The 24447-nt window shown below is 47.9% G+C and overlaps 1 protein-coding gene across 1 annotated transcript; it reads right to left on the bottom strand.

Moving 5' to 3' along the window:
* Positions 1 to 5496: 5496 nt before the first annotated feature.
* LOC122925816 (protein kinase C delta type-like) lies at positions 5497 to 17467 on the bottom strand. The gene is made up of 7 exons (XM_044277172.1): positions 16906 to 17467; positions 11966 to 12246; positions 10661 to 10752; positions 7957 to 8158; positions 7345 to 7464; positions 6463 to 6588; positions 5497 to 5625 (listed from the first exon to the last, which is right to left on the bottom strand). Exons 1-7 carry the CDS (start codon positions 17465 to 17467, stop codon positions 5497 to 5499), a joined length of 1512 nt encoding a protein of 503 aa, XP_044133107.1.
* Positions 17468 to 24447: the final 6980 nt, after the last annotated feature.

Below are 24447 nucleotides of genomic sequence, written 5' to 3'. Positions count from 1 at the left end.
AGCCAGAGAACCTATGGGCTGCAGGCAGATTCGGATTATTACACTGGACAAAGGTTTCTTGGACTTTATCCCTGCAACGGACTATATCACCAACGGACATCTTTTCTGCGGAAACTAAGTATTTTCTTTCTTTTCTCTCTTTTTGGTTATTGGACTATACTTTCCTTGATTATTGTTTTAATAATTACTGTACATCTTGATAATTTGTATTGTACATATATATATAATAAATTACCTCCAAGTCATTTCTCTAGCCATATGCCTGTTTTCAAACACTGCAAAAACCCTAGCCTCTCCGAAGAGAAAGCTACTCGGTTTTCTTATCTAGATAGTCGGTTCCTTGCTCCCATAAATTGCAAGGTGGTGGCAGTTAAACTACCCTGTGTGTGGTTCCGGTCGCAGTTCGTCACATGCTTACTTGCGGTCAATCGGCGGTCCACTCCCTGCGCTTTCAGCCTATCGACTGTACGGACTCAAGTTAGACTGTCGGTGTGCTGAAAGTGGCTGGGAGGCCTGTTTGCGGATTGACCAGTAGGGGCGCTGTGACGGTTTTGTGACGTATTGTGGCCGCGGCGGTCGCAGTTCATCACACCCCCCACCAATCTGCTGCATCAGAGAATCTCCGGCAGAGAAACTACACAGCTCTGTCTACTGTATAATGAATGGAGCTGGTAACCGCAGTGCTGATCACACTAAAGTAGATGGAAGCAGTGCTGCAAGTACAGGCTCCCTTCACTGTGATGTTAGCACGGCAGTGCAGCGTGCAGAGAAGATGGAGGAGCTGTTGAGTGGCGCCCCTACAGAAAAGGTAAGTACTGGCGCTGGGGACATGGCTAGGAGGGTGAGATGGTGGCACTGGGGGGCAAGCTGGTTGAACTGGGGGGCAGTTGGTGGCACTGGGGGGGCAAGCTGGTGGCACGGAGGGGGGCAAGCTGGTGGAACTAGGGGGGCAGCTGGTGGCACTGGGGGGAGCAGCTGATGGCACTGAGGGGGCAGCTTATGGTACCAAGGCGGCAGCTGATGGCACTGGGGGGAGCCTGATTGCACTGGATAGCAGCTGATGGCACTGGGAGGCAGCTGGTGGCACTGGGGGAGGCAGCTGATGGCACTGAGGGGGCAGCTTATGATACCGAGGCGGCAGCTGATGGCGCCGGGGGGAGCATGATGGCACTGGAGGGGCAGCTGGTGGCACTGGGGAGGAAGCTGGTGGCACTGGGAGTCAACTGATGGCACTGAGGGGGCAACTGATGGCACTTAGGGGAAGCTAATGGCACTGGGGGAAAGCTGATGGCACTGAGAGGAAGCTGATGGCACTGGGGTGGCACTAGGGGGCAGCTGGTGGCACTGAGGAGACAGCTGATGGCCTTGGGGGGGGGGAGCTGATGGCACTGAGAGGGCAGCTGATGGCACTGGGGGGATGATGAATTTTTATAAAGAAAAACATTCTTTGAATTAGTTTTGTTATTAGAGTACTCGATTAATCGTTGGATTAATCGATAGAATATTCAGTTACAAAAATAGTCGATATCTGCAGCCCTACTTTAAAGGGGTTGTCCGGGTTCAGCTCTGGACATACCTCCATTTTCACCCCGGCACTGATGGGCGGGATTTAGCGCTGCTCTAGCCAGTAAAATAGCTAGGGCAGCGCTAAAGCCTGCCCATCAGAGCCGGTGACATCACCGAACAGACTGCCGAGTGGAAGTTTCTGCCATGCAGTGTGTTATTGCAAATAAAAGATCGCTTGCTGCGCAGGGCAAAGGAGGGCATCCGAGCATGAGATGCTCCGATGCTAGCCTCAGGGGGGCTGTCTGGGTGAAAATAAGGGTATGTCCGGGTTCAGCTCTGAACCCCAACAACCCCTTTAAATGGACAATCTATTTTTATTAGGAGGAATAAGTTGATCACCGAGAGTATTGCTGCCGTCACCTGTGATAGCAATGATCTGTTGTAATGTGCTGAGGGGTTAATGACGCATTAGGTGAAATCAGTAGTCAGGCCATGTCACACTAAGGCCTCTTGCACACGACCGTGTGTCCCCGTTGGCCGTAGTGCAGCCCGAATACGGCGGGTCCGCAATACACGGGACACCGGCCGTGTGCATTCAGCATCACGGATGGGATCCAATCACTTCAATGGGTCCGCAAATCCGGAGATGCAGTGCAGAAAGGAACAGAACCACGGAACGAAAGCACTACGGAGTGCTTTCGTGGGGTTCCGTTCCTTGCTTCCGTTCTGCAATAAGATTGAACTTGTCCTATCTTTTCATGGAATGGATGGATCCTGCACCCATTGAAGTAAATGGGGTCGCGATCCACATGCGGCTGGCCCACGGCCGGTGTCCGTGCATTGCGGACCACAATTTGCGGTCTGCAGCAAGGGCAGAGGCAGCACACGTTTGTATGCAAGAGGCCTAACAGTAGGTGAGCAGAGTTTTCCAGAAAGGGACTCTTTTTGTAACTGCTGTTCACAGATAAGGGCACATTCACACACAGGAGCATCTTGTTGCAGAATTTTCCGTGATTAAGGCCTCATGCACACGGTCCGCAAAAACGGGGTCCGTGATCCGTGACAGTTTTTTCGTCCGTGGGTCTTCCTTGATTTTTGGAGGATTTTTGTCTGCCTGGCCGCGCGGAGCCAAACAGATCCGTCCTGAATTACAATGCAAGTCAATGGGGACGGATCCGTTTAACGTTGACACAATATGGTGCAATTTCAAACGGATCCATCCCATTGACTTTCAATGAAAGTCAGGAGTCCCTTTTATACCATCGGATCTGAGTTTTCTCCAATCAGATGGTATATTTTAACTCACCATGGGAACGCCTCTATGTTAGAATATGCTGTCGGATATGAGTTAGATCATGAAAACTCATTTCTGACAGCATATTCTAACACAGAGACATTCCCATGGTGATGGGGACGCTTCTAGTTAGAATATACTACAAACTGTGTACATGACTGCCCCCTGCTGCCTGGCAGCACCCGATCTCTTACAGGGGGCCGTGATCAGCACAATTAACCCCTCAGGTGCCGCACCTGAAGGGGTTAATTGTACTATCATATCCCCCATAGGGTCCACTGGCTAAGAGCTGTGCTCTAGCAACTGTGGCTGTAGTGTCCGCTATTCTAGAGTACGTAGGTTGTCTTAATTTGTTATCCATCTGCTGCAGCAGGGTCTGGATCGCCTTAATCTGGGTTACTTTGCTGTCTCTCTCTCTCTCTGTAGCCATGCAAATCCTTCTCTTTTAGCACTTGCTTGTATCTCCTGGAGCTCGTGGAGGTGACGTATCGGTTATTTGGTCAGTTATTTCCATCAGTTATTGTGAGCCAAAACTGGGTGCAGGTCAAAAACACAGAACAGGTGAATATCTTTCCATTATACCTTTTTCTCTGATAGGCTTCACTTCTGCTTTTGGATCACGATGGCTGATGGAAATAACTGACATGTGAACTTGGCCTTAGGGTACTATCACACTAGCGTTTTTCTTTTCCGGTGTTGAGTTCCATCACAGGAGCTCAATACCAAAAAAAAAAAAAACTGATCAGTTATATCCTAATGCATTCTGAATGGAGAGCATTCCGTTCAGTATGCATCAGGATGCATCAGTTCAGTCCCTCTTACGTTTTTTGGGAGGAGAAAATACCGCAGCATGCTGCAGTTTTCTCTCCGGCTGAAAATCCTGAACACTTGCAGGAATGCCGGATCCGGCATTAATTTCCATTGAAATGTATTAGTGCCGGATCCGGCATTAAGTGTTCCGGCAAAACGGATCCGGTATTTCGGTCTGTGTATGCTGGATCCGCTTTTCCAGATGACACTGGAGAGACGGATGCATTATTTCAATGCAATTCAACCCACATCCGGATCCATCTGACAAATGCCATCCGTTTCCGTCAGGTATGCTGGATCCAGCAGGCAGTTCCGGTGACGGAAACTGCCTGCCGGAATCCTCTGCCGCAAGTGTTAAAGTAAAGAGCAGAAGCTTAAAATGTGATCATACGATGAGACCAGCGAGATCCAGCCCTGAGCACGTGTTAGGCTACTTTCACACTAGCGTTTTGGCTTTCCGTTTTTGAGATCCGTTTATGGCTCTAACAAGCGGTCCAAAATGGATCCGTTTTGCCCTAATGCAATCTGAATGGAAAAGGATCCGCTCAGAATGCATCAGTTTGCCTCCGTTCAGTCACCAGTCTGCTCTGGAGGCGGACACCAAAACGCTGCCTGCAGCATTTTTCTGTCCGCCATGTGGTGCGGAGCAAGACGGATCCATCCTGGCACACAATGTAAGTCAATGGGGACGGACCCGTTTTCTCTGACACAACAGAAAACTGATCCGTCCCCCATTGACTTTCATTGGTGATCAAGACGGATCCATCATGGCTATAGAAGACATAATACAGCCGGATCCATTCATGACAGATGTATATGGTTGTGTTATTGTATGAGAAGCATTTTTGCCGATCTATGACGGATCCACAAAAAACGCTAATGTGAAGGTAGCCTAAGTCAGTGGAAATAAAACCAGGCACACAACGATATAAGGGGGAATGGAGAATTTTATTTAATTTATAATCTTATTAATGATGGGACTGAAGTTTTGGTGTAAATTGCAAATCAAAGTCTAGGATAAGTTACATCCATTGACTTTTATTGATTCAGGGGAAGGCGAAAAAAACCCCTGTAGGGGGAAAAATTCCTTCCCGACTCCGCTTAGGGCAGTCAGACGATTTCCCTGGATCAGATATTATGAATCCAGAGGAAGGCGAAAAAACCTCACTGAGCCGCAGCCATCAGCTTGTAATGAGGAAAAATTCCTTCCCGACTCCATGCATGGCAGTCAGATTAGTCCCAGAATCAATTACTAAATAATCTGTCCGCAAGGGGATGGCCAAATTGTACTTTGAATTAGGTGAATGGCTGAATTGGGGGGAGGGCAACTGTGTTGATCCAGAAGAAGGAGAGAAAAAACCCCTTTATGACATCTGCCAATCTGTCCTAATCTAAGGGGAAAAACACTCCTTCCAGACTGCAAATAAAGCAGTGGGAAAATAGTCCCTGGATCAAATGCCCGTACACATCATCCAGTGGGATCGGCTCCAGGATCAGTGTCCTCTGTCGTCAAGATGTCTTCAAGATGTTTTCCTTCAGTCCAATCGCAGGGAGGGCTTCCAGGATCCAGTCTTCCCTTACCTGTTATTGTCTTCATACTGTGGTATAAATGATAGGAAGAATCAATACAGATACCATATAATGTGGTGTAATATACAAAGATTTTGTGCTACATATGAAGATTAGGGATTTTACACAACTGTTTAATGCTCAGAAAATTTGAGCTTCACATTTGGAGCAGCTTAAATCTTGAATTTATACAACTGTATAGGAACACTGCTTATTTCCATCTATATACCTGGATCTTTTCTTCTGTCCATCCATTGATCTTCTCCAGGGGCTCAGGAGGACATTTTGCTCTGGTGACATTAGAGCTGGTGGAGGGTTTACTGGGTGTCAAATGATAACCCTCTGAAAATGGCCTGATGTTTCAGTGGCAATCGTCGCTTCTTGGCCGCTGCTGCCTCCATTTCGTCCAGGTTGAATTGTGTGGAACAGCTTTGAGGTATAGATGGCTACAAGAAAAAGAAATAGATATAACTGAGGATATGGTCATCACAATTGGTGACAGACCTGATATGAAGCTTATGCTGGTAGTATTTCCACATGTAATATGATTATCTTATGTACTCATCCACAACCATAATAAGATATATTTTTCTGTAGGAGTATAAAGCATATTAAATGCCAAATTCGGGTAGTGGCCTGCACTCATTACAGGGGTCTGCCTCCAACCAGCTCCATTCAAGAATTATTTGTCACAAATATAATTATGACTTTACCTTCCAAAATACAGTCAAGGTGCGAACTACTGAAAACACATAAAAGCTCTGTATGCTGACATGCATTACTGGCGTTGGAGTTCAGTGGCCCAATCCCCAAACCACCATGTCCTGTGACAATTGCTACTGCTTGATGGCTCTGCCCCCTCCTTATTACCTGCCAACATGTCCCCCTATCAAGCCCCTGACATTGAGAATCATATACACAGTGGCGTAGCTAGAAATGACTGGGCCACACAGCAAATTTTTGAATGAAGCCCCCCTCCCCCAGTAATTTTTTCGCAACCCCTTCCTTTTATGCTGCCCCCATTCCTGTGTCTCAGATGAGGCCTGGCAGCTGTTCCATCCGTTTTCTACACTGTATATACTGTCACTGTATATAATTTAATTGTGTAATACTGTTATGGGGGCCCTGACAAAATCTTTTAGTCCTCCTCTTCCTGGATGGGCCCCTTCTGGGTCAGGGCCCCAAAGCAGCCGTTTTCCCTGCTTCCCCTATAGTTACGCCCCAGCATATACAGTGTATGAAGTGTATCTAGAGCACGGTAGACTTTCTGTTTATGCACTTACTACAGGGATGTGTGGTGGTGGCATCTGAAGGGCTTCCACTGAGACCCAGTCAATATGCTGGAAGAAATGATGGCCTCTGATGTTACCATGGACTCCTAAGCGCTTGGCAGGATCTCTCTGGAGGAGCTGAAAATGAGAAATGTAATGATAACTTAGTGACTATAACGACCTTTGAACACAATGACCAATCACATTCCAGATCTTACATTTTCAGGGGAAAGCTGGGAAATGAAATCTCCACTTTTCTCTTGCGCAAGTTTTGGTAAATTTGCCCTAATGTTTATTCTGTCTGAATGCTGGACTTAGGCTGTAGTGTCAGCAATGGGAGATTTTAGAAATCTGTGGCTGCTTGTTACATAAGCTCAGAGGGGTGGACTAAGTATGTAGACTTGTCCTCAGTACATTAACTACCAGACTCTTACTTTAAAGGAAAACTCATATTCCAACTATCCAGTAGGTAAATTATTCCTAAAAATGTTACCATGGGAGAACGACTATAACGTCTGCCTCAGTGCTGGTAAAAATGGCAGCTCATACTGCTCCTTTTTAACCAGGCTACGGGCCAGGACTCTTGTCATAGATTGTGCTATTACTAAGTCTGTGCTGGATCTGGTCAGGTTGTGGGTCCAGAGGTGACTCCTTAGCATCCTCTGTTGTGTAGACCAGTATTGTAACCTTGTATACTACAGAAGTGCTGGTTGTGTATTGTTACCCAGCGAGCAGCACCTCTGAGGGGCGACCCTTCCCGAACACTACAGTGGTGAGTACTAGTGAAGGAGATCATGGTGCACTATGGGGTATTGTAGGGAGAGATGTCTTCTATCACAGGTTGTCATGTAACATTGTATACAGTACAGTAGTGTCATGTAGGAACATACTGACCTTTTTAATGATGTCCTTAGCGCCGGAGCGTGTTGTGCACTTACTGGTAATCATTTCTTTTAAGATGACACCAAATGAATACCAGTCCACTCCGACGCCATACTCCTCCTTAGCCAGCATCTGCCAGGAAGGAGAGAAGATTAGTACACAGCTCTTACCCACATTGTAGGTGCTAAGGTTTCTGCCATTGCCAACAAATCATAGAATGGAGTCACTCAAGGTGTTTAGCTGAATGATGACAAGATGTTCTGCCTCCATCCAGCAGCAGATAAACTGCAACCACAAAGTCATCTTTTGTAGACTCGCTGTAACCAAGTGTTACATGGGGGTTCATTCATTTGAATGAGCATATTCTAATATTAGGTTTCTCCACAAGCACCCACTGCAGTGGAAATGAATGGTCACCCCGAGCTTCCCCTGGCAATACCAGCTGACCCCTGAGATCAGTAGATGGCATGAAGGTAATTAAAGAGGTCATTTCATGGGTCCAGAAAAAGTCAGACTTCCACCAATGTGATGCTCCTGCTTATCCTAAGGATGAATGAGCAATATTCTGAACCCCTTCAATACAAATGGATCAGTGAAAATGATGCAAACTCCCCTTTTTCTCACCTCAGGAGCCACGTAGCCTTCTGTTCCAGCATATTCGGTGGCTGTGCGGTCTCCAAGCATGTTCTCAAGTGCGAGACCGAAATCCGTGATCTTAATATGGCCCGTCTCAGCCACCAGGATGTTCTCGGGCTTGAGGTCTCTGTGGATGATGCCCTTAGAATGGAGAAATTGGATGCCACACACGAGCTCAGCGGCATAGAATCTGTCAGAAAAGTAAATGAATGAATATAATGCGAGGATAACACAGAAGACTCTTAGACTTTCTTACCAGTCACCAGAATAAGAGACAATAATGTTTCTTATCACTGTCAAATGATGAGGCAGTGTCTTAGGCCTCATGCACACGACAGTTTATTTTCACGGTCCGCAAAAACGGGGTCCGTAGGTCCGTGATCCGTGACCGTTTTTTCATCCGTGGGTCACAGTGTGCGCCCCCCATCGCCCCCCCCACCCCCCCTCCCTCTATTGTAATAAATCGTTGGTGGCACAGTGTGCGCCCCCCATCGGCCCCCCTCCCTCTATAGCAGTAACAACATTGGTGGCCAGTGTGCGGCCTCCCATCCCCCCCCTATTGTAATAAATCGTTGGTGGCACAGTGTGCGCCCCCCATCGGGCCCCCCCTTCCTCCCTCTATTGTAATAAATCGTTGGTGGCACAGTGTGCGCCCCCCATCGGCCCCCCCCTCCCTCCCTCTATTGTAATAAATCGTTGGTGGCACAGTGTGCGCCCCCCATCGGCCCCCCCTCCCTCTATAGCAGTAACAACATTGGTGGCCAGTGTGCGGCCTCCCACCCCCCCCCCTATTATAATAAATCGTTGGTGGCACAGTGTGCGCCCCCCATCGGCCCCCCTCCCTCTATAGCAGTAACAACATTGGTGGCCAGTGTGCGGCCTCCCATCTCCCCCCCCCCGATCATTGGTGGCAGCGGAGTTCAGATCGGAGTCCCAGTTTAATCGCTGGGGCTCCGATCGGTAACCATGGCAACCAGGATGCTACTGCAGTCCTGGTTGCCATGGTTACTAAGCAATAGTACAATAGTAGAAGATTCATACTTACCTGCTTGCTGCTGCGATGTCTGTGACCGGCCGGGAGCTCCTCCTACTGGTAAGTGACAGTTCCTTTAGCAATGCGCCGCACAGACCTGTCACTTACCAGTAGGTGGAGCTCCCGGCCGGACACGAACATAGCAGCAGCAAGCAGGTAACTATTAATCTTCTACTATTGTACTATTGCTAAGTAACCATGGCAACCAGGACTGCAGTAGCGTCCTGGTTGCCATGGTTACCGATCGGAGCCCCACCGATTAAACTGGGACTCCGATTGGAACTCCGCTGCCACCAATGATCGGGGGGGGGGGCGCACACTGGCCACCAATGATGTTACTGCTATAGAGGGAGGGGGGGCCGATGGGGGGCGCACACTGTGCCACCAACGATTTATTACAATAGAGGGAGGGAGGGGGGGCGATGGGGGGCGCACACTGTGCCACCAACGATTTATTACAATAGAGGGAGGAAGGGGGGGCACGATGGGGGGCGCACACTGTGCCACCAACGATTTATTACAATAGAGGGAGGAAGGGGGGGGGCCCGATGGGGGGCGCACACTGGCCACCAAGCTATTATTACAATAGAGGAAGGGAGGGGGGGGGGGGCCGCACTGGCCACCAATGATATTCAAACTGGGGAGGGGGGGGGTCTGCCCCCTGCTGCCTGGCAGCCCTGATCTCTTACAGGGGGATATGATAGTACAATTAACCTCTTCAGGTGCCGCACCTGAAGGGGTTAATTGTGCTGATCACGGCCCCTGTAAGAGATCGGGTGCTGCCAGGCAGCAGGGGGCAGTCTTGTACACAGTTTGTAGTGTATTCTAACTAGAAGCGTCCCCATCACCATGGGAACGCCTCTGTGTTAGAATATACTGTCGGATATGAGTTTTCACGAAGTTTTCACGAAGTGAGTTTTCACGAAGTGAGTTTTCACGAAGTGAGTTTTCACGAAGTGAAAACTTAGATCTGAAAAAGCTTTTATGCAGACGGATCTTCGGATCCGTCTGTATGAAAGCAACCTACGGCCACGGATCACGGACACGGATGCCAATCTTGTGTGCATCCGTGTTCTTTCACGGACCTATTGACTTGAATGGGTCCGTGAACCGTTGTCCGTCAAAAAAATAGGACAGGTCATATTTTTTTGACGGACAGGATACACGGATCACGGCCTCGGCTGCAAAACGGTGCATTTTCCGATTTTTCCACGGACCCATTGAAAGTCAATGGGTCAGCGAAAAAAAAACGGAAAACGGCACAACGGCCACGGATGCACACAACGGTCGTGTGCATGAGGCCTTATGGAAAGGGCTGCATGGTGGCTTAAAATCACATGGACTTCTATTCCAGGGTTTTAAAGAGCAACTAGTCCTAGTCATGTTCTAGAATGTGTCGCTTATGGCCATTAATAACTATTCCCGGAGGGCCCCTTTAATACCTAGGAATATGATTAAGGCTCCTACACATCGGACTGGGGAGATATCAGAAAAAAAGATCACAAAGATGTGATTTCTGGAGGAACGTTTCCTCTCTGTCTTCAAGTCTTCTTTTGGGGGAACAGATCTCATGAGTGTGATGTGCAGGGGGCCGGACACTGGATCTAATATTTCAGGTCATTTTCTAACCGTTTAGCTGAGGTTCTTATTTAACTATACCTTGCACTGGGGATGTCAAGCCGCCCCTTCATCTGTAGGAACTGATCAAAGTCCCCGCAGCTCATGTATTCCAGACCAAGTAGAACAAGCATCTGTGACATAGAAGACACCATTACCCTCAGAACATCTACACATGAACTATATGGAATCTAGCAGTGGCTTCTGTCATCTTTAAAGGGATATTCCAGTGTCAATAAGTAAAGTTTATTATTTGTATATAGTGAAAGATTCTACAATTTTACAATCTTTCTGTATCAAATACTCATTTATTAGGATCTCTGCTTGCAGTTACTGAATGGGAACCGTCATTAGTTTCCTCCCAGCTGCTATAAATCTGTCCTGGTCCTGTGATGGAGATATGGTGCATAGCATGGACTTTATTGAGCCAAGTGTCTGCGTGTCCATAACATGGGGAGGATAGGTTTTTAGCCACTGGAGGTAAACAATGAAGGATCCTGTTACATAACTTCAAGTAATACAGTGTTTATGGATATGCTGAGTTGTGTATGTAATATGCTCCTCGAGGATCGGGCATGAGTACTGTATTTGTACAATAATCCTAAAAGATAAAAACTAATACCTAAAAAATGAAATAATGCAGCAGAAGAAGCATGGCAGGACAATGCAGAGCAAAGACAGGAGACACTTGGGTATGTACATTTAATAAGGTGATCATATGCGCCATTGCGGTTTGTTTCTATGGTCAGCAGATGACACACTGACTAAATCTATTAACCCTCTCTACGCTAGACCACAAAATAAGTGACCTCAACCAGGGAAGGTTAAATAAGTGGAAAATGTTATTTTCGAATTTTCTGTAATTCAAACCTGGGAGCGTCTTATAGTCCACAAATAAAGTAAATTAGAAAATGATATAACCTGCCATCATAGAATAAATAACCTTTATTTGCTCCTTTAAAGAGGATCTTTCACCACTCCTGACATGCCTGAATTGCTAGCAGTCTGCAGTGAGGGTACAGAGGAGCGGTAACCAGTTGGGGGGTGTACCTGCACAGACTCACTCTATCCAATCAGTGCTGCCATTTTCAGACTGTAAGTAAATGGAGCAGTGGTCATGTATTCAAACTACTGCTTCATTCATATGGGGACTCAGGGACCTCCATTCTTCTGATCACTGGGGGTCCCTGCAGTCCTACCTGACCCCTTTCTTTCAAATGGCTGGTCGCTCTGAGAGGTGCTGCAGTGAAGGGGCCTAAGTTCTCCACCAAGTGCTGCTGCCCCCTTTTCTGCTGATTGGGTTACGAGTGGAGACATTTGACAAAAGTAAAGTAATCAGAAGTGTACCTTGGTCTGGAATGCAAATTCCGCGTGGACAAGGAAGGGGCTCCCAGATGCCAGCTGTAAGACTCGGTGCTCCACCAACACATCCGCCTCATCGCAGTTGGCAACCATGGCTCTCTTGCTGCTGATCTTAACAGCATACTTCTGATGGTTAGAAGTATCCTCCGCCAAGACGACCTTACCATAACTTCCCTCCCCGAGCACATGATGGAAAATTAATCTCTTCCTGATGGTATCGGAGAGTGTGCTTCTAGAGCAGGTTGGCCGAACACCGCTGTCCTCGACTAGGGGGAAAATAATAGAAAGACATGTGAAAGGATATTCCCATCTTAGGCTTTTATACCATATTGATTGGCTTGGTTCTTTCTGTTACTCTGATAGACGATAGCTGCCAACAATGCCAAATTTGTATAGCCAAGAACAGAGCTTGGCTATCTCCAGCAGTCCCATAAACTCTGAATGGTGATCGGTGAGGGTCTATACTGTTCTATTTGAAGGGGTATTCCCATCTGAGACAATGAGACACCTTTGGGACCCACACCTATATCGAGAACGAGCTGGGAAAGTGGTGGCTGGAGGACCCCAGATGTCCACTGGGTCCAGCTACCACCAAGCGCTGTTCCAATAGTAGTGAATGGGAGCACACCCGTTTGCGCAGCCACTGCTCCCATTCATTTCTATGAGGCCGAACTATTTCAATGGGGCTTAGCTATTTTCTGCCTCCCATAGAAATGAATGGAGGGCAGCCGTACTTGTGCAGTGCGCCCTCTGGGACTTTGTTGGCTGCGTTTATGAAATAGGTGGGAGTCCCAGAGGTGGAACCTGCACCTATGAGACAATGGTGGCAGATCCTACAGATATGACCCCGTTGTCTCAGATGGGAATACCCATTTAACAGAATCCAGCACCGTAGATAAATACAGACCTAGACCAGACTAAAATATATACTGAAATCAGACCCCTTAATAAATACAGACCCCAGACCAAGTGCCTTAACCCCTATATATATTGTGGGTACTTCCTCTGGTAGACAGGATTAGCGGACGCAGTATAGAGGCAACAAAAAGTTTTTGGGATCAAACAGTTCACACTTTAGGCAAGTGCTCAAACAAGCAGTCATATTCAAACAAAAAGTCACCTTGCTTTGTTGGTGGTAATTCAAACAATGCGGCAATTCTGCCTCAAAGAGTCCTTGCTGATAGCAGCACCAAACTGTTTTCACACCAAACAGGTAGCAAGCCTTCATCCAGACACAAGGCTCCCAGATCCCAACACAGAGACATGGCATTTAAGCCCAGCTGCCTATTTAAGGACAGCCAGGTGCTGCCAAAACCCGGACCGGCATTTAAAATCCGGTCCGGTATTTGCCCTCACCTGGCTGTGAATCAGCCCAGCAGCACATGCTGGGAGGAAAATACCTGTTTTCCCAGACCAAACCTCTCTCTGTGTCACCATACATATATATATATATATATATATATATACCGTATTTTTCGCCCTATAAGACGGACCGGGCCGTCTTATAGGGCGGTCCGTCTTATAAGACACACCTCGATTTTTGAGGAGGAAAATAAGAAAAAGAAAAAATCTAACCAAAAGGTGTGCTTTTGGTGGGTTTGAACTAATGGCGGTCTGTGCATGAAACTATTATGGGGGATCTGTGGATGATGCACTGTTATGGGGGGTATTTGTGGATGGCACTGTTATGTGGGGGATCTGTGGATGGCACTGTTATGGGCGGAGCTGTGGATGGCATTATGATGGGGGGTCTGTGGATGGCATTATGATGGTGGGGGGATCTGTGGATGACATTATGATTGTGGGGGGGATCTGTGGATGGCATTATGATGGGGGGGGATCTGTGGATGGCACTGTTATAGGGTGGTTGATCTGTGGATGACACTGCTATATGTGTCACCCACAGTTCCCCCCCATAACAGTCCCATCCACAGATGCCCCCATAATAATGCCATCCACAGACCCCCCCCCCCCCACCATCTTAATGCAATCCACAGATCCCCCCACCATCTTAATGCGATCCACAGACCCCCTTACCCATCATTATCCCATCCACAGGTTCTTAGGGAGAGACTGTAGTAGGCGGGGAGAGCGGCGGGCAGTGCAGGCACTGTACTCAGTCCCCGCCGCTCAGTATGTACTGTATTATACGTAGTGTTAATCATAATATCTAAACTGAATAATGATGTGCTCCCCCTGTGCTTACCGGTACATGACACGCTCCTGTAGTAAGCACTAGCAGCTAGCAGGCAGGCCGGGCGGCCGTAACTCACTGAGGTCACATGCCTGCTCCGCCTGCTTCATTCATAAAGTAGGCGGAGCAGGCACGTGACCTCCGCGAGTAACGGCTGCCCGGCCTGCCTGCTAGCTGCTAGTGCTTACTACAGGAGCGTGACATGTACTGGTAAGCACAGGGGGAGCGCATCAATATTCAGTGTGATGATTAACACTACGTATAATACAGTACATACTGAGCGGCGGGGACTGAGTACAGTGCCTGCACTGCCCGCCGCTCTCCCCACCTACTACAGTCCCGCCTCCCTCCTCCATCCTCACTAATATATCGCAGACTGCGATGTAAACTGCCAGCATTCGCCCCATAAGACGCAGGGGCACTTTCCCCCCTCTTTTGGGGGAAAAAAGTGCGTCTTGTGGGGCGAAAGATACGGTATATATATCCTTTAAAAAAATACAAATATTCTTTGCATCGCCATTTTCTGACACCCACATTTGTCTTTATTATTAGAGCCATGTAAGGGCATATTTTTGTAGTGTAGTTTTTTTTTTTGTACCATGATTTTTCTGTATTTTTGGGCAACAACCCATGACAGGCCTAGGACTTTTTAATAAGCCCTGCGATTTTTCAACAGGGGTTCCAATTGGGGGACTTAGGTAACCCCCCCCTCCCTCTGTCAAACTTCATAGATGCTGCAGTCGCTATTGACAGCAGCATCTGAGGGGTTAAAAGACCGGTATCATCATCACATGCACTGCTGGCAGGTGTCTACTGTATTATTCAATCAGCATCCACCATATATAGAGAGTGACCTCAACATGTGAGCTTGATCCATATAACGTTCTATCACATATGACATACATATAGGGGATTATGCATTAAGGGGATGGATGATAAAAACTGAAGCCTATGTGCCATTTACCTGCTGTTACTCCCATGGAGAATTATGATATATACATTTACAGTATGGCGCCACCTGCTGTTTAAAGCATCTACTGAGCTAAGTGCTGCTGGTCACAGGTCAGTCTCTGTCCTCATAGCCAGGTCTCTTCACAGTGGTCCTCTCTGTTCACCGCAGGGCAGCTAGAAGAAATAGCTTTCTTCCCTGTGCTCACTGCAGAGGAGCTAAATAAGAAAGGCGTCTTCCATGCAGAAAGCTATTTCTATTGGTTCTTCTGCTGGGAACACTAGGATCACTTCGCAGAGACCTGGCTCTGGAGGAGTGAGCATGTCTAATCGGCTCACTGAGCTCAGTAGGTGGACCTGCACATTGCTATACACTGTGAACACCAGGTGGCGCTATACTATGTAAGTAAATGTCATAACTCTAAAATAGAGACATTTTTACAGAATCTGAATGGTAAATGTGCTCTATTCTTATAATGGATAAATGAATATGACATATAATGGTGAACCAACCCATTTCCCCTTCCTGACATATCATATACCTATACACTGTAATGCTGCAGGGCGGTGTATGGAGCAGGCTCCACAGGGGGTGCCAAATGTGCAATAAAAAGAATCACATTTAAAATATATATTTAAAGAAGCTAAAAAAGCCTCTTTCCTTTTTCTTGTATACAGTAATAATTATATAATTGGTGTCACTGTGTCTGTAAACTTCCACCCTAATAAAATATACCCCATGATAAATGCTTTACAAACACACACACAATGCCAGAAGTTTTTTTATTTTGTACATGTAATAAAACATAAGGAAAACAGTGTATATTTATTAGCGCCATGACTGTGCTGATCCGCGGGATAAAGGGAACGTCACTGCGCGCCAAACTTACAGAGCAGACCCCTGAATACAAACCCTGGAATAAATACACACCCCAGAATAACTACAGACCCCAAATCATCTAAATGAATACCGTTTTGTGTCAAAGCTGCTGCACAACATCTTTCATCTCATTACTGGGGGCACTGCCCCACTTATATATTCAGCTCAATATTTGGGATCAGTATTTGGAAGCCAAAACCCAGAGTGGGACCTACACAGAGGGAAAGGGTGATGGAAACCTCTGTATTTCTTATGTATTTCTGGGTTTGACATATACAAACCAAATATACCTGGCAGTGACCTAACTCTACAGAAAGAGGTTCTGCAGCAGCTGAAGGGTGTAATGCACGTCCTATAATACATTATTCAGAATATGAGAAGTCACCTTGGAGGTCAGGGATCTGTAGACATGAGCTCTGCACGGGGCCTTGTACATCTATAGGGACCTGGAGCTCCTGATGACTTCTGCTCCCTTACAATAGGGGCACAGCGTCCATGTATCAGAATCACTCCCGTGTATGCGGGGTTGTTACAGTGTTGTACTATACACAATACAGGCTGCTGTCTATGACAGCCTATATTCTCTCCATGCACAGGACACTATGGGGGGGGATTAGAAATAATTCCTATAATAACATTAAATGCTTAAAACGGACCTGTGTACGGCCTAATTCACACTGCACTGCCCTAGCCCAGTGTCTAAATACCCTGAGCAGGCAGAATGGCTTGTTGGCGCTCCCAGGGTACATCCCCGCTAGCACTCCTCCCCCACCCCTAGTACCACCCCAGATATCCCCTTCCTTCTGCTTGTCTCAGGTCTCAGCTCTACAGAACAGATTCATGTAAAGTTATACAATGTGCCCAGGATGTGTAGCTTCTGTATTACTGTATGTGTGCATCTACCTGAGACTCCCTGGTCCTCCTGCTGGTCTTCTTTCTTGATCCGTGACTTCTTTCCATCTTTTGAAGAGATGATGAGTTTTCTCTTCTTGCCGCATTTTGGCTGTTGAGTCACATCTTCATCCACTGGAATGATGGGTTGATTAGGAGACATCTTCTCAGAGGAGCTGGATGTTATCCTCTTCTTCCTCTTCTTGCTCCTCTTGGGTGTCTCCTTGTCTTCATCAGCTGAGGTCAGGATGGTACGTTGCTTCTTCCCTCCTTTCCTCCTGATGACAATCTCCTCTTCTTCCTCCATCTTCTTCTGCTCATCAGCCGATGAGTCAGAAATGTGTCTCCTCTTCTTCTGTCCTCTCTTCCTCACAGCAATCTCCTCTTCTTCCTCCATCTTCTTCTGCTCATCAGCCGATGAGTCAGAAATGTGTCTCCTCTTCTTCTGTCCTCTCTTCCTCACAGCAATCTCCTCTTCTTCCTCCATCTTCTTCTGCTCATCAGCCGATGAGTCAGAAATGTGTCTCCTCTTCTTCTGTCCTCTCTTCCTCACAGCAATCTTCTCTTTATCCATCGCAGCGCTTTCCCTGGGGTAAGCAGATATGTCCTCCGTCGCCAGTCAACTCCAACTGCCACTTCTAACTGCCACCAACCATTCAGACACGGGCACCACAGTTGCCCTGGTTACATGGATTGTGATGTGCCCAGTAACTGGCCAATAGCGTTCAGCCATTTGTGCCAGGCTCTTTTTGAACATATCTATTGAAAATACATTTCAATATAATGGATTTAAGTTTCCATTTTACTTTGAGGTTTAAGGAACACGTTGAAAACTCTTATGAAATAAAATATGCCACAAAGTTGGAGCAATAATTTGCTTTATAAAAATATTAGGAGGCACATGTGCCATATTTATAAGAAATTCTGTTGTTATGATAAATCTCTGCGTTGTGCCATTCCTCTGTTATTCCTCCTGGAAGTTTATAAACAAATTGAAAAACCTATACAGTTCTTACATAGTCTGTTCATAGGGACGAGGGGAATAGTAACAGCAGTTGTCAGGCTGGGGCTACACAGAACCGTTCTGTAGCACTACCCCCAAAGTGACCAGAAAGCAGCCTCGCTGCACGGAGGAACTTCTTCGGGCAGCGCCATATAGATGGGGCACTTGCTTGGCAATTTGTGGAGCTCCCATAGTGATGACTGGAGAGCACATGTGTGTCAGGCTCTGCTTCACTTTGTGTTCCCTGTTCTCTAGATAGGAGCGGGTCTCAGAGGTGGCACCCAATCAGAGGCGTAGCTAGAACTGACTGGGCCCCACAGCAAATTTTTGTACAGGGCCCCCCACACACACTTACACACTTATTCACAAACCCCCTCCTCCTGTGCAAACCCCTCTCATTTTGTGACTTTTTATTTACTGTATTTATTTATTTGCCTCTCATTTTTAGCACGACTTTATTGTTTTTTATCATTTCCAGCTGCTGACGGAGTTTATATTCAACTCAAACCCTTCACAACCTGCGCTGCAATTGTACTAGACATGTCTGATTTACCGCTACATTTCCACAAGTATTATAGCCTCTGTACCTTTCATACCGCACTCATACACGCACTCTCCACGTACATGGACGCAGTCATACACGCACTCTCCACGTACATGGACGCAGTCATACACACACTCTCCACGTACATGGACGCAGTCATACACGCACTCTCCACATACATGAACGCAGTCATACGCGCACTCTCCACATACATGGACGCAGTCATACATGCACTCTCCACGTACATGGATGCAGTCATACACGCACTCTCCACGTACATGGACGCAGTCATACACGCACTCTCCACGGACATGGACGCAGTCATACACGCACTCTCCACGTACATGGACGCGGTCATACACGCACTCTCCATGTACATGGACGCAGTCATACGCGCACTCTCCACATACATGGATGCAGTCATACACACACTCTCCACGTACATGGACGCAGTCATACACGCTCTCTCCACGGACATGGACGCAGTCATACACGCACTCTCCACATACATGGACGCAGTCATACACGCACTCTCCACATACATGAACGCAGTCATACGCGCACTCTCCACATACATGGACGCAGTCATACATGCACTCTCCACGTACATGGATGCAGTCATACACGCACTCTCCACGTACATGGACGCAGTCATACACGCACTCTCCACGGACATGGACGCAGTCATACACGCACTCTCCACGTACATGGACGTGGTCATACACGCACTCTCCATGTACATGGACGCGGTCATACGCGCACTCTCCACATACATGGACGCAGTCATACACACACTCTACACGTACATGGACGGAGTCATACACGCACTCTCCACGTAGATGGACGCAGTCATACAATCACTCTCCACGTACATGAACGCAGTCATACACGCACTCTCCACGTACATGGACGCAGTCATACGCGCACTCTCCACGTACATGGACGCAGTCATACACGCACTCTCCACGTACATGGACGCAGTCATACACGCACTCTCCACGTAGATGGACGCAGTCATACAATCACTCTCCACGTACATGGACGCAGTCATACACGCACTCTCCACGTACATGGACGCAGTCATACACGCACTCTCCACGTACATGAACGCAGTCATACACGCACTCTCCACGTACATGGACGCAGTCATACACACACTCTCAACATACATGAACGCAGTCATACACACACTCTCCACGTAAATGGACGCAGTCATACACACACTCTCCACGTACATGGACGCAGTCATACACGCACTCTCCACGTACATGGACGCAGTCATACACGCACTCTCCACATACATGGACGCAGTGATACATGCACTCTCCACGTACATGGACGCAGTCATACACGCACTCTCCACGTACATTGACGCGGTCATACACGCACTCTCCATGTACATGGACGCAGTCATACGCGCACTCTCCACGTACATGGACGCATTCATACACACACTCTCCACGTACATGGACGCAGTCATACACGCACTCTCCACGTACATGGACGCAGTCATACACGCACTCTCCACGTACATGGACGCAGTCATACACGCACTCTCCACATACATGGACGCAGTGATACACGCACTCTCCACGTACATGGACGCAGTCATACACGCACTCTCCACGTACATGGACGCGGTCATACACGCACTCTCCATGTACATGGACGCAGTCATACGCGCACTCTCCACGTACATGGACGCATTCATACACACACTCTCCACGTACATGGACGCAGTTATACACGCACTCTCCACGTAGATGGACGCAGTCATACAATCACTCTCCACGTACATGGACGCAGTCATACACGCACTCTCCACGTACATGGACGCAGTCATACACGCACTCTCCACGTACATGAACGCAGTCATACACGCACTCTCCACGTACATGGACGCAGTCATACACGCACTCTCCACATACATGGACGCAGTCATACACGCACTCTCCACATACATGGACGCAGTGATACACGCACTCTCCACGTACATGGACGCAGTCATACACGCACTCTCCACGTACATGGACGCGGTTATACACGCACTCTCCATGTACATGGACGCAGTCATAGGCGCACTCTCCACGTACATGGACGCATTCATACACACACTCTCCACGTACATGGACGCAGTTATACACGCACTCTCCACGTAGATGGACGCAGTCATACAATCACTCTCCACGTACATGGACGCAGTCATACACGCACTCTCCACGTACATGGACGCAGTCATACACGCACTCTCCACGTACATGAACGCAGTCATACACGCACTCTCCACGTACATGGACGCAGTCATACACGCACTCTCCACATACATGGACGCAGTCATACACGCACTCTCCACGTACATGGACGCAGTCATACATGCACTCTCCACATACACGGACACAGTCATACACGTACTCTCCATGTACATAGACGCAGTCATTCACGCTCTCTCCACATACATGGACGCACTATCCACATGCATGGACGCAGTCATACATGCACTCTCCACGTACATGGACGCAGTCATACACATACTCTCCACATACATGGACGCAGTCATTCACATACTCTCCATGTACATGGACGCAGTCATACACGCACTCTCCACATACATGGACGCAGTCATACACGCACTGTCCACATACATGGACGCAGTCATACACACACTCTCCACGTACATGGATGCAGTCATACACGCACTCTCCACATACATGGATGCAGTAATACACGCACTCTCCGCGTATATGGACGCAATCATACACGCACTCTCCACGTACATGGACGCAGTCATACACGCACTCTCCACATACATGGACACAGTTATACACGCACTATCCACGTACATGGACGCAGTCATACGCGCACTCTCCACGTACATGGACGCAGTCATACACGCACTCTCCACCTACATGGACGCAGTCATACACGCACTCTCCACGTACATAGACGCAGTCATACACGCACACTCCACGTACATGGATGCAGTCATACACGCACTCTCCACGTAAATGGATGCAGTAATACACGCACTCTCCACGTACATGGACGCAGTCATACACGTACTCTCCATGTACATGGACGCAGTCATACACGCACTCTCCACTTACTTGTCGCAGTCATACACGCACTCTCCACGTACATGGACGCAGTCATACACGCACTCTCCACGTACATGGATGCAGTCGTACACGCACTCTCCACGTACATGGACGCAGTCATACACGCACTATCCACGTACATGGACGCAGTCATACACGCACTCTCCACATACATGGACGCAGTCATACACACACTCTCCATGTACATGGACGCAGTCATACACGCACTCTCCACGTACATGAAGGCAGTCATACACGCACTCTCCACGTACATGGGCGCAGTCATACACGCACTCTCCACATACATGGATGCAGTCATACACGCACTCACCACGTATATGGATGCAGTAATACACGCACTCTCCACGTACATGGACGCAGTCATACACGCACTCTCCACGTACATGGACGCAGTCATTCACGTACTCTCCATGTACATGGACGCAGTCATACACGCACTCTCCACATACATGGACGCAGTCATACACGCACTCTCCACATACATGGACGCAGTCATACACACACTCTCCACGTACATGGACTCAGTCATACACGCACTCTCCACATACATGGACACAGTCATACACGCACTCTCTACATACATGGACGCACTATCCACATACATGGACGCAGTCATACACACACTCTCCACATACATGGATGCACTCTCCACATACATGGATGCAGTCATACACGCACTCTCCACATACATGGACGCAGTCATACACGCACTCTCCACATACATGGACACAGTCATACACGCACTCTCCACGTATATGAACGCAGTCATACACGCACTCTCCACGTACATGGACGCAGTCATACATGCACTCTCCACGTACATGGACGCAGTCATACATGCACTCTCCACGTACATGGACGCAGTCATACACGTACTCTCCACGTTCATGGACTCAGTCATTCACGTACTCTTCATGTACATGGATGCATTCATACACGCACTCTCCGCATACATGGACGCAGTCATACACGCACTGTCCATGTACATGGACGCAGTCATACACGCACTCTCCACGTAAATGGACGCATTCATACACGCACTCTCCACGTACATGGACGCAGTCATACATGCACTCTCCACGTACATGGACGCAGTCATACACGTACTCTCCACGTTCATGGACGCAGTCATTTACGTACTCTCCATGTACATGGATGCAGTCATACACGCACTCTCCGCATACATGGATGCAGTCATACACGCACTGTCCACATACATGGACGCAGTCATACACACACTTTCCGCGTACATGGACGCAGTCATACACGCACTCTACACATACATGGACACAGTCATACACGCACTTTCTACATACATGGACGCACTATTCACATACATGGACGCAGTCATACACACACTCTCCACATACATGGATGCACTCTCCACATACATGGATGCAGTCATACACGCACTCTCCATGTACATGGACGCAGTCATACACGCACTCTCCACATACATGGACGCAGTCATAAACGCACTCTCCACATACATGGATGCAGTCATACACACACTCTCCACGTACATGGACTCAGTCATACACGCACTCTCCACATACATGGACACAGTCATACACGCACTCTCTACATACATGGACGCACTCTCCACATACATGGACGCAGTCATACACGCACTCTCCACATACATGGACACAGTCATACACGCACTCTTTGCATACATGGATGCACTATCCACATACATGGACGCAGTCATACACGCACTCTCCATGTACATGGACGCAGTCATACACGCACTCTCCACGTAAATTGACTCATTCATACACGCACTCTCCACGTACATGGACGCAGTCATACACACACTCTCCACGTACATGAACGCAGTCATACACGCACTCTCCACGTACATGGACGCAGTTATACACGCACTCTCCACGTACATGGACGCATTCATACACACACTCTCCACATACATGGACGCAGTCATACACGCACTCTCTACATACATGAACGCACTCTCCACATACATGGACGCAGTCCTACACGCACTCTCCACATATATGGACGCACTCTCCACATACATGGATGCAGTCATACACGCACTCTCCACATACATGGATGCACTCTCCACGTACATGGATGCAGTCATACATGCACTCTCCAAATACATGGATACACTCTCCACATACATGGACGCAGTCATACACGCACTCTCCACATACATGGACGCAGTCATACACACACTCTCCACGTACATGGACTCAGTCATACACGCACTCTCCACATACATGGACACAGTCATACACGCACTCTCTACATACATGGACGCACTATCCACATACATGGACGCAGTCATACACACACTCTCCACATACATGGATGCACTCTCCACATACATGGATGCAGTCATACACGCACTCTCCACATACATGGACGCAGTCATACACGCACTCTCCACATACATGGACACAGTCATACACGCACTCTCCACGTATATGAACGCAGTCATACACGCACTCTCCACGTACATGGACGCAGTCATACATGCACTCTCCACGTACATGGACGCAGTCATACATGCACTCTCCACGTACATGGACGCAGTCATACACGTACTCTCCACGTTCATGGACTCAGTCATTCACGTACTCTTCATGTACATGGATGCATTCATACACGCACTCTCCGCATACATGGACGCAGTCATACACGCACTGTCCATGTACATGGACGCAGTCATACACGCACTCTCCACGTAAATGGACGCATTCATACACGCACTCTCCACGTACATGGACGCAGTCATACATGCACTCTCCACGTACATGGACGCAGTCATACACGTACTCTCCACGTTCATGGACGCAGTCATTTACGTACTCTCCATGTACATGGATGCAGTCATACACGCACTCTCCGCATACATGGATGCAGTC

Source organism: Bufo gargarizans, chromosome 2 (assembly GCF_014858855.1).
Source record: "Bufo gargarizans isolate SCDJY-AF-19 chromosome 2, ASM1485885v1, whole genome shotgun sequence".
Lineage (NCBI taxonomy): Eukaryota > Metazoa > Chordata > Amphibia > Anura > Bufonidae > Bufo > Bufo gargarizans.
This window is presented reverse-complemented; position numbering and strand designations above follow the sequence as displayed.

What these genes read in the sequence shown, in the direction of transcription:
- LOC122925816 (XM_044277172.1), bottom strand. Translation starts at nt 17,467, where the DNA reads ATGGATAAAGAGAAGATTGCTGTGAGGAAGAGAGGACAGAAGAAGAGG. An exon ending in CTAAGGACATCATTAAAAAG is followed by an intron (nt 6,589 to 7,344) that starts GTCAGTATGTTC and finishes TCTCATTTTCAG; the next exon opens with CTCCTCCAGAGAGATCCTGC. An exon ending in CACCACCACACATCCCTGTA is followed by an intron (nt 5,626 to 6,462) that starts GTAAGTGCATAA and finishes TTTTTCTTGTAG; the next exon opens with CCATCTATACCTCAAAGCTG.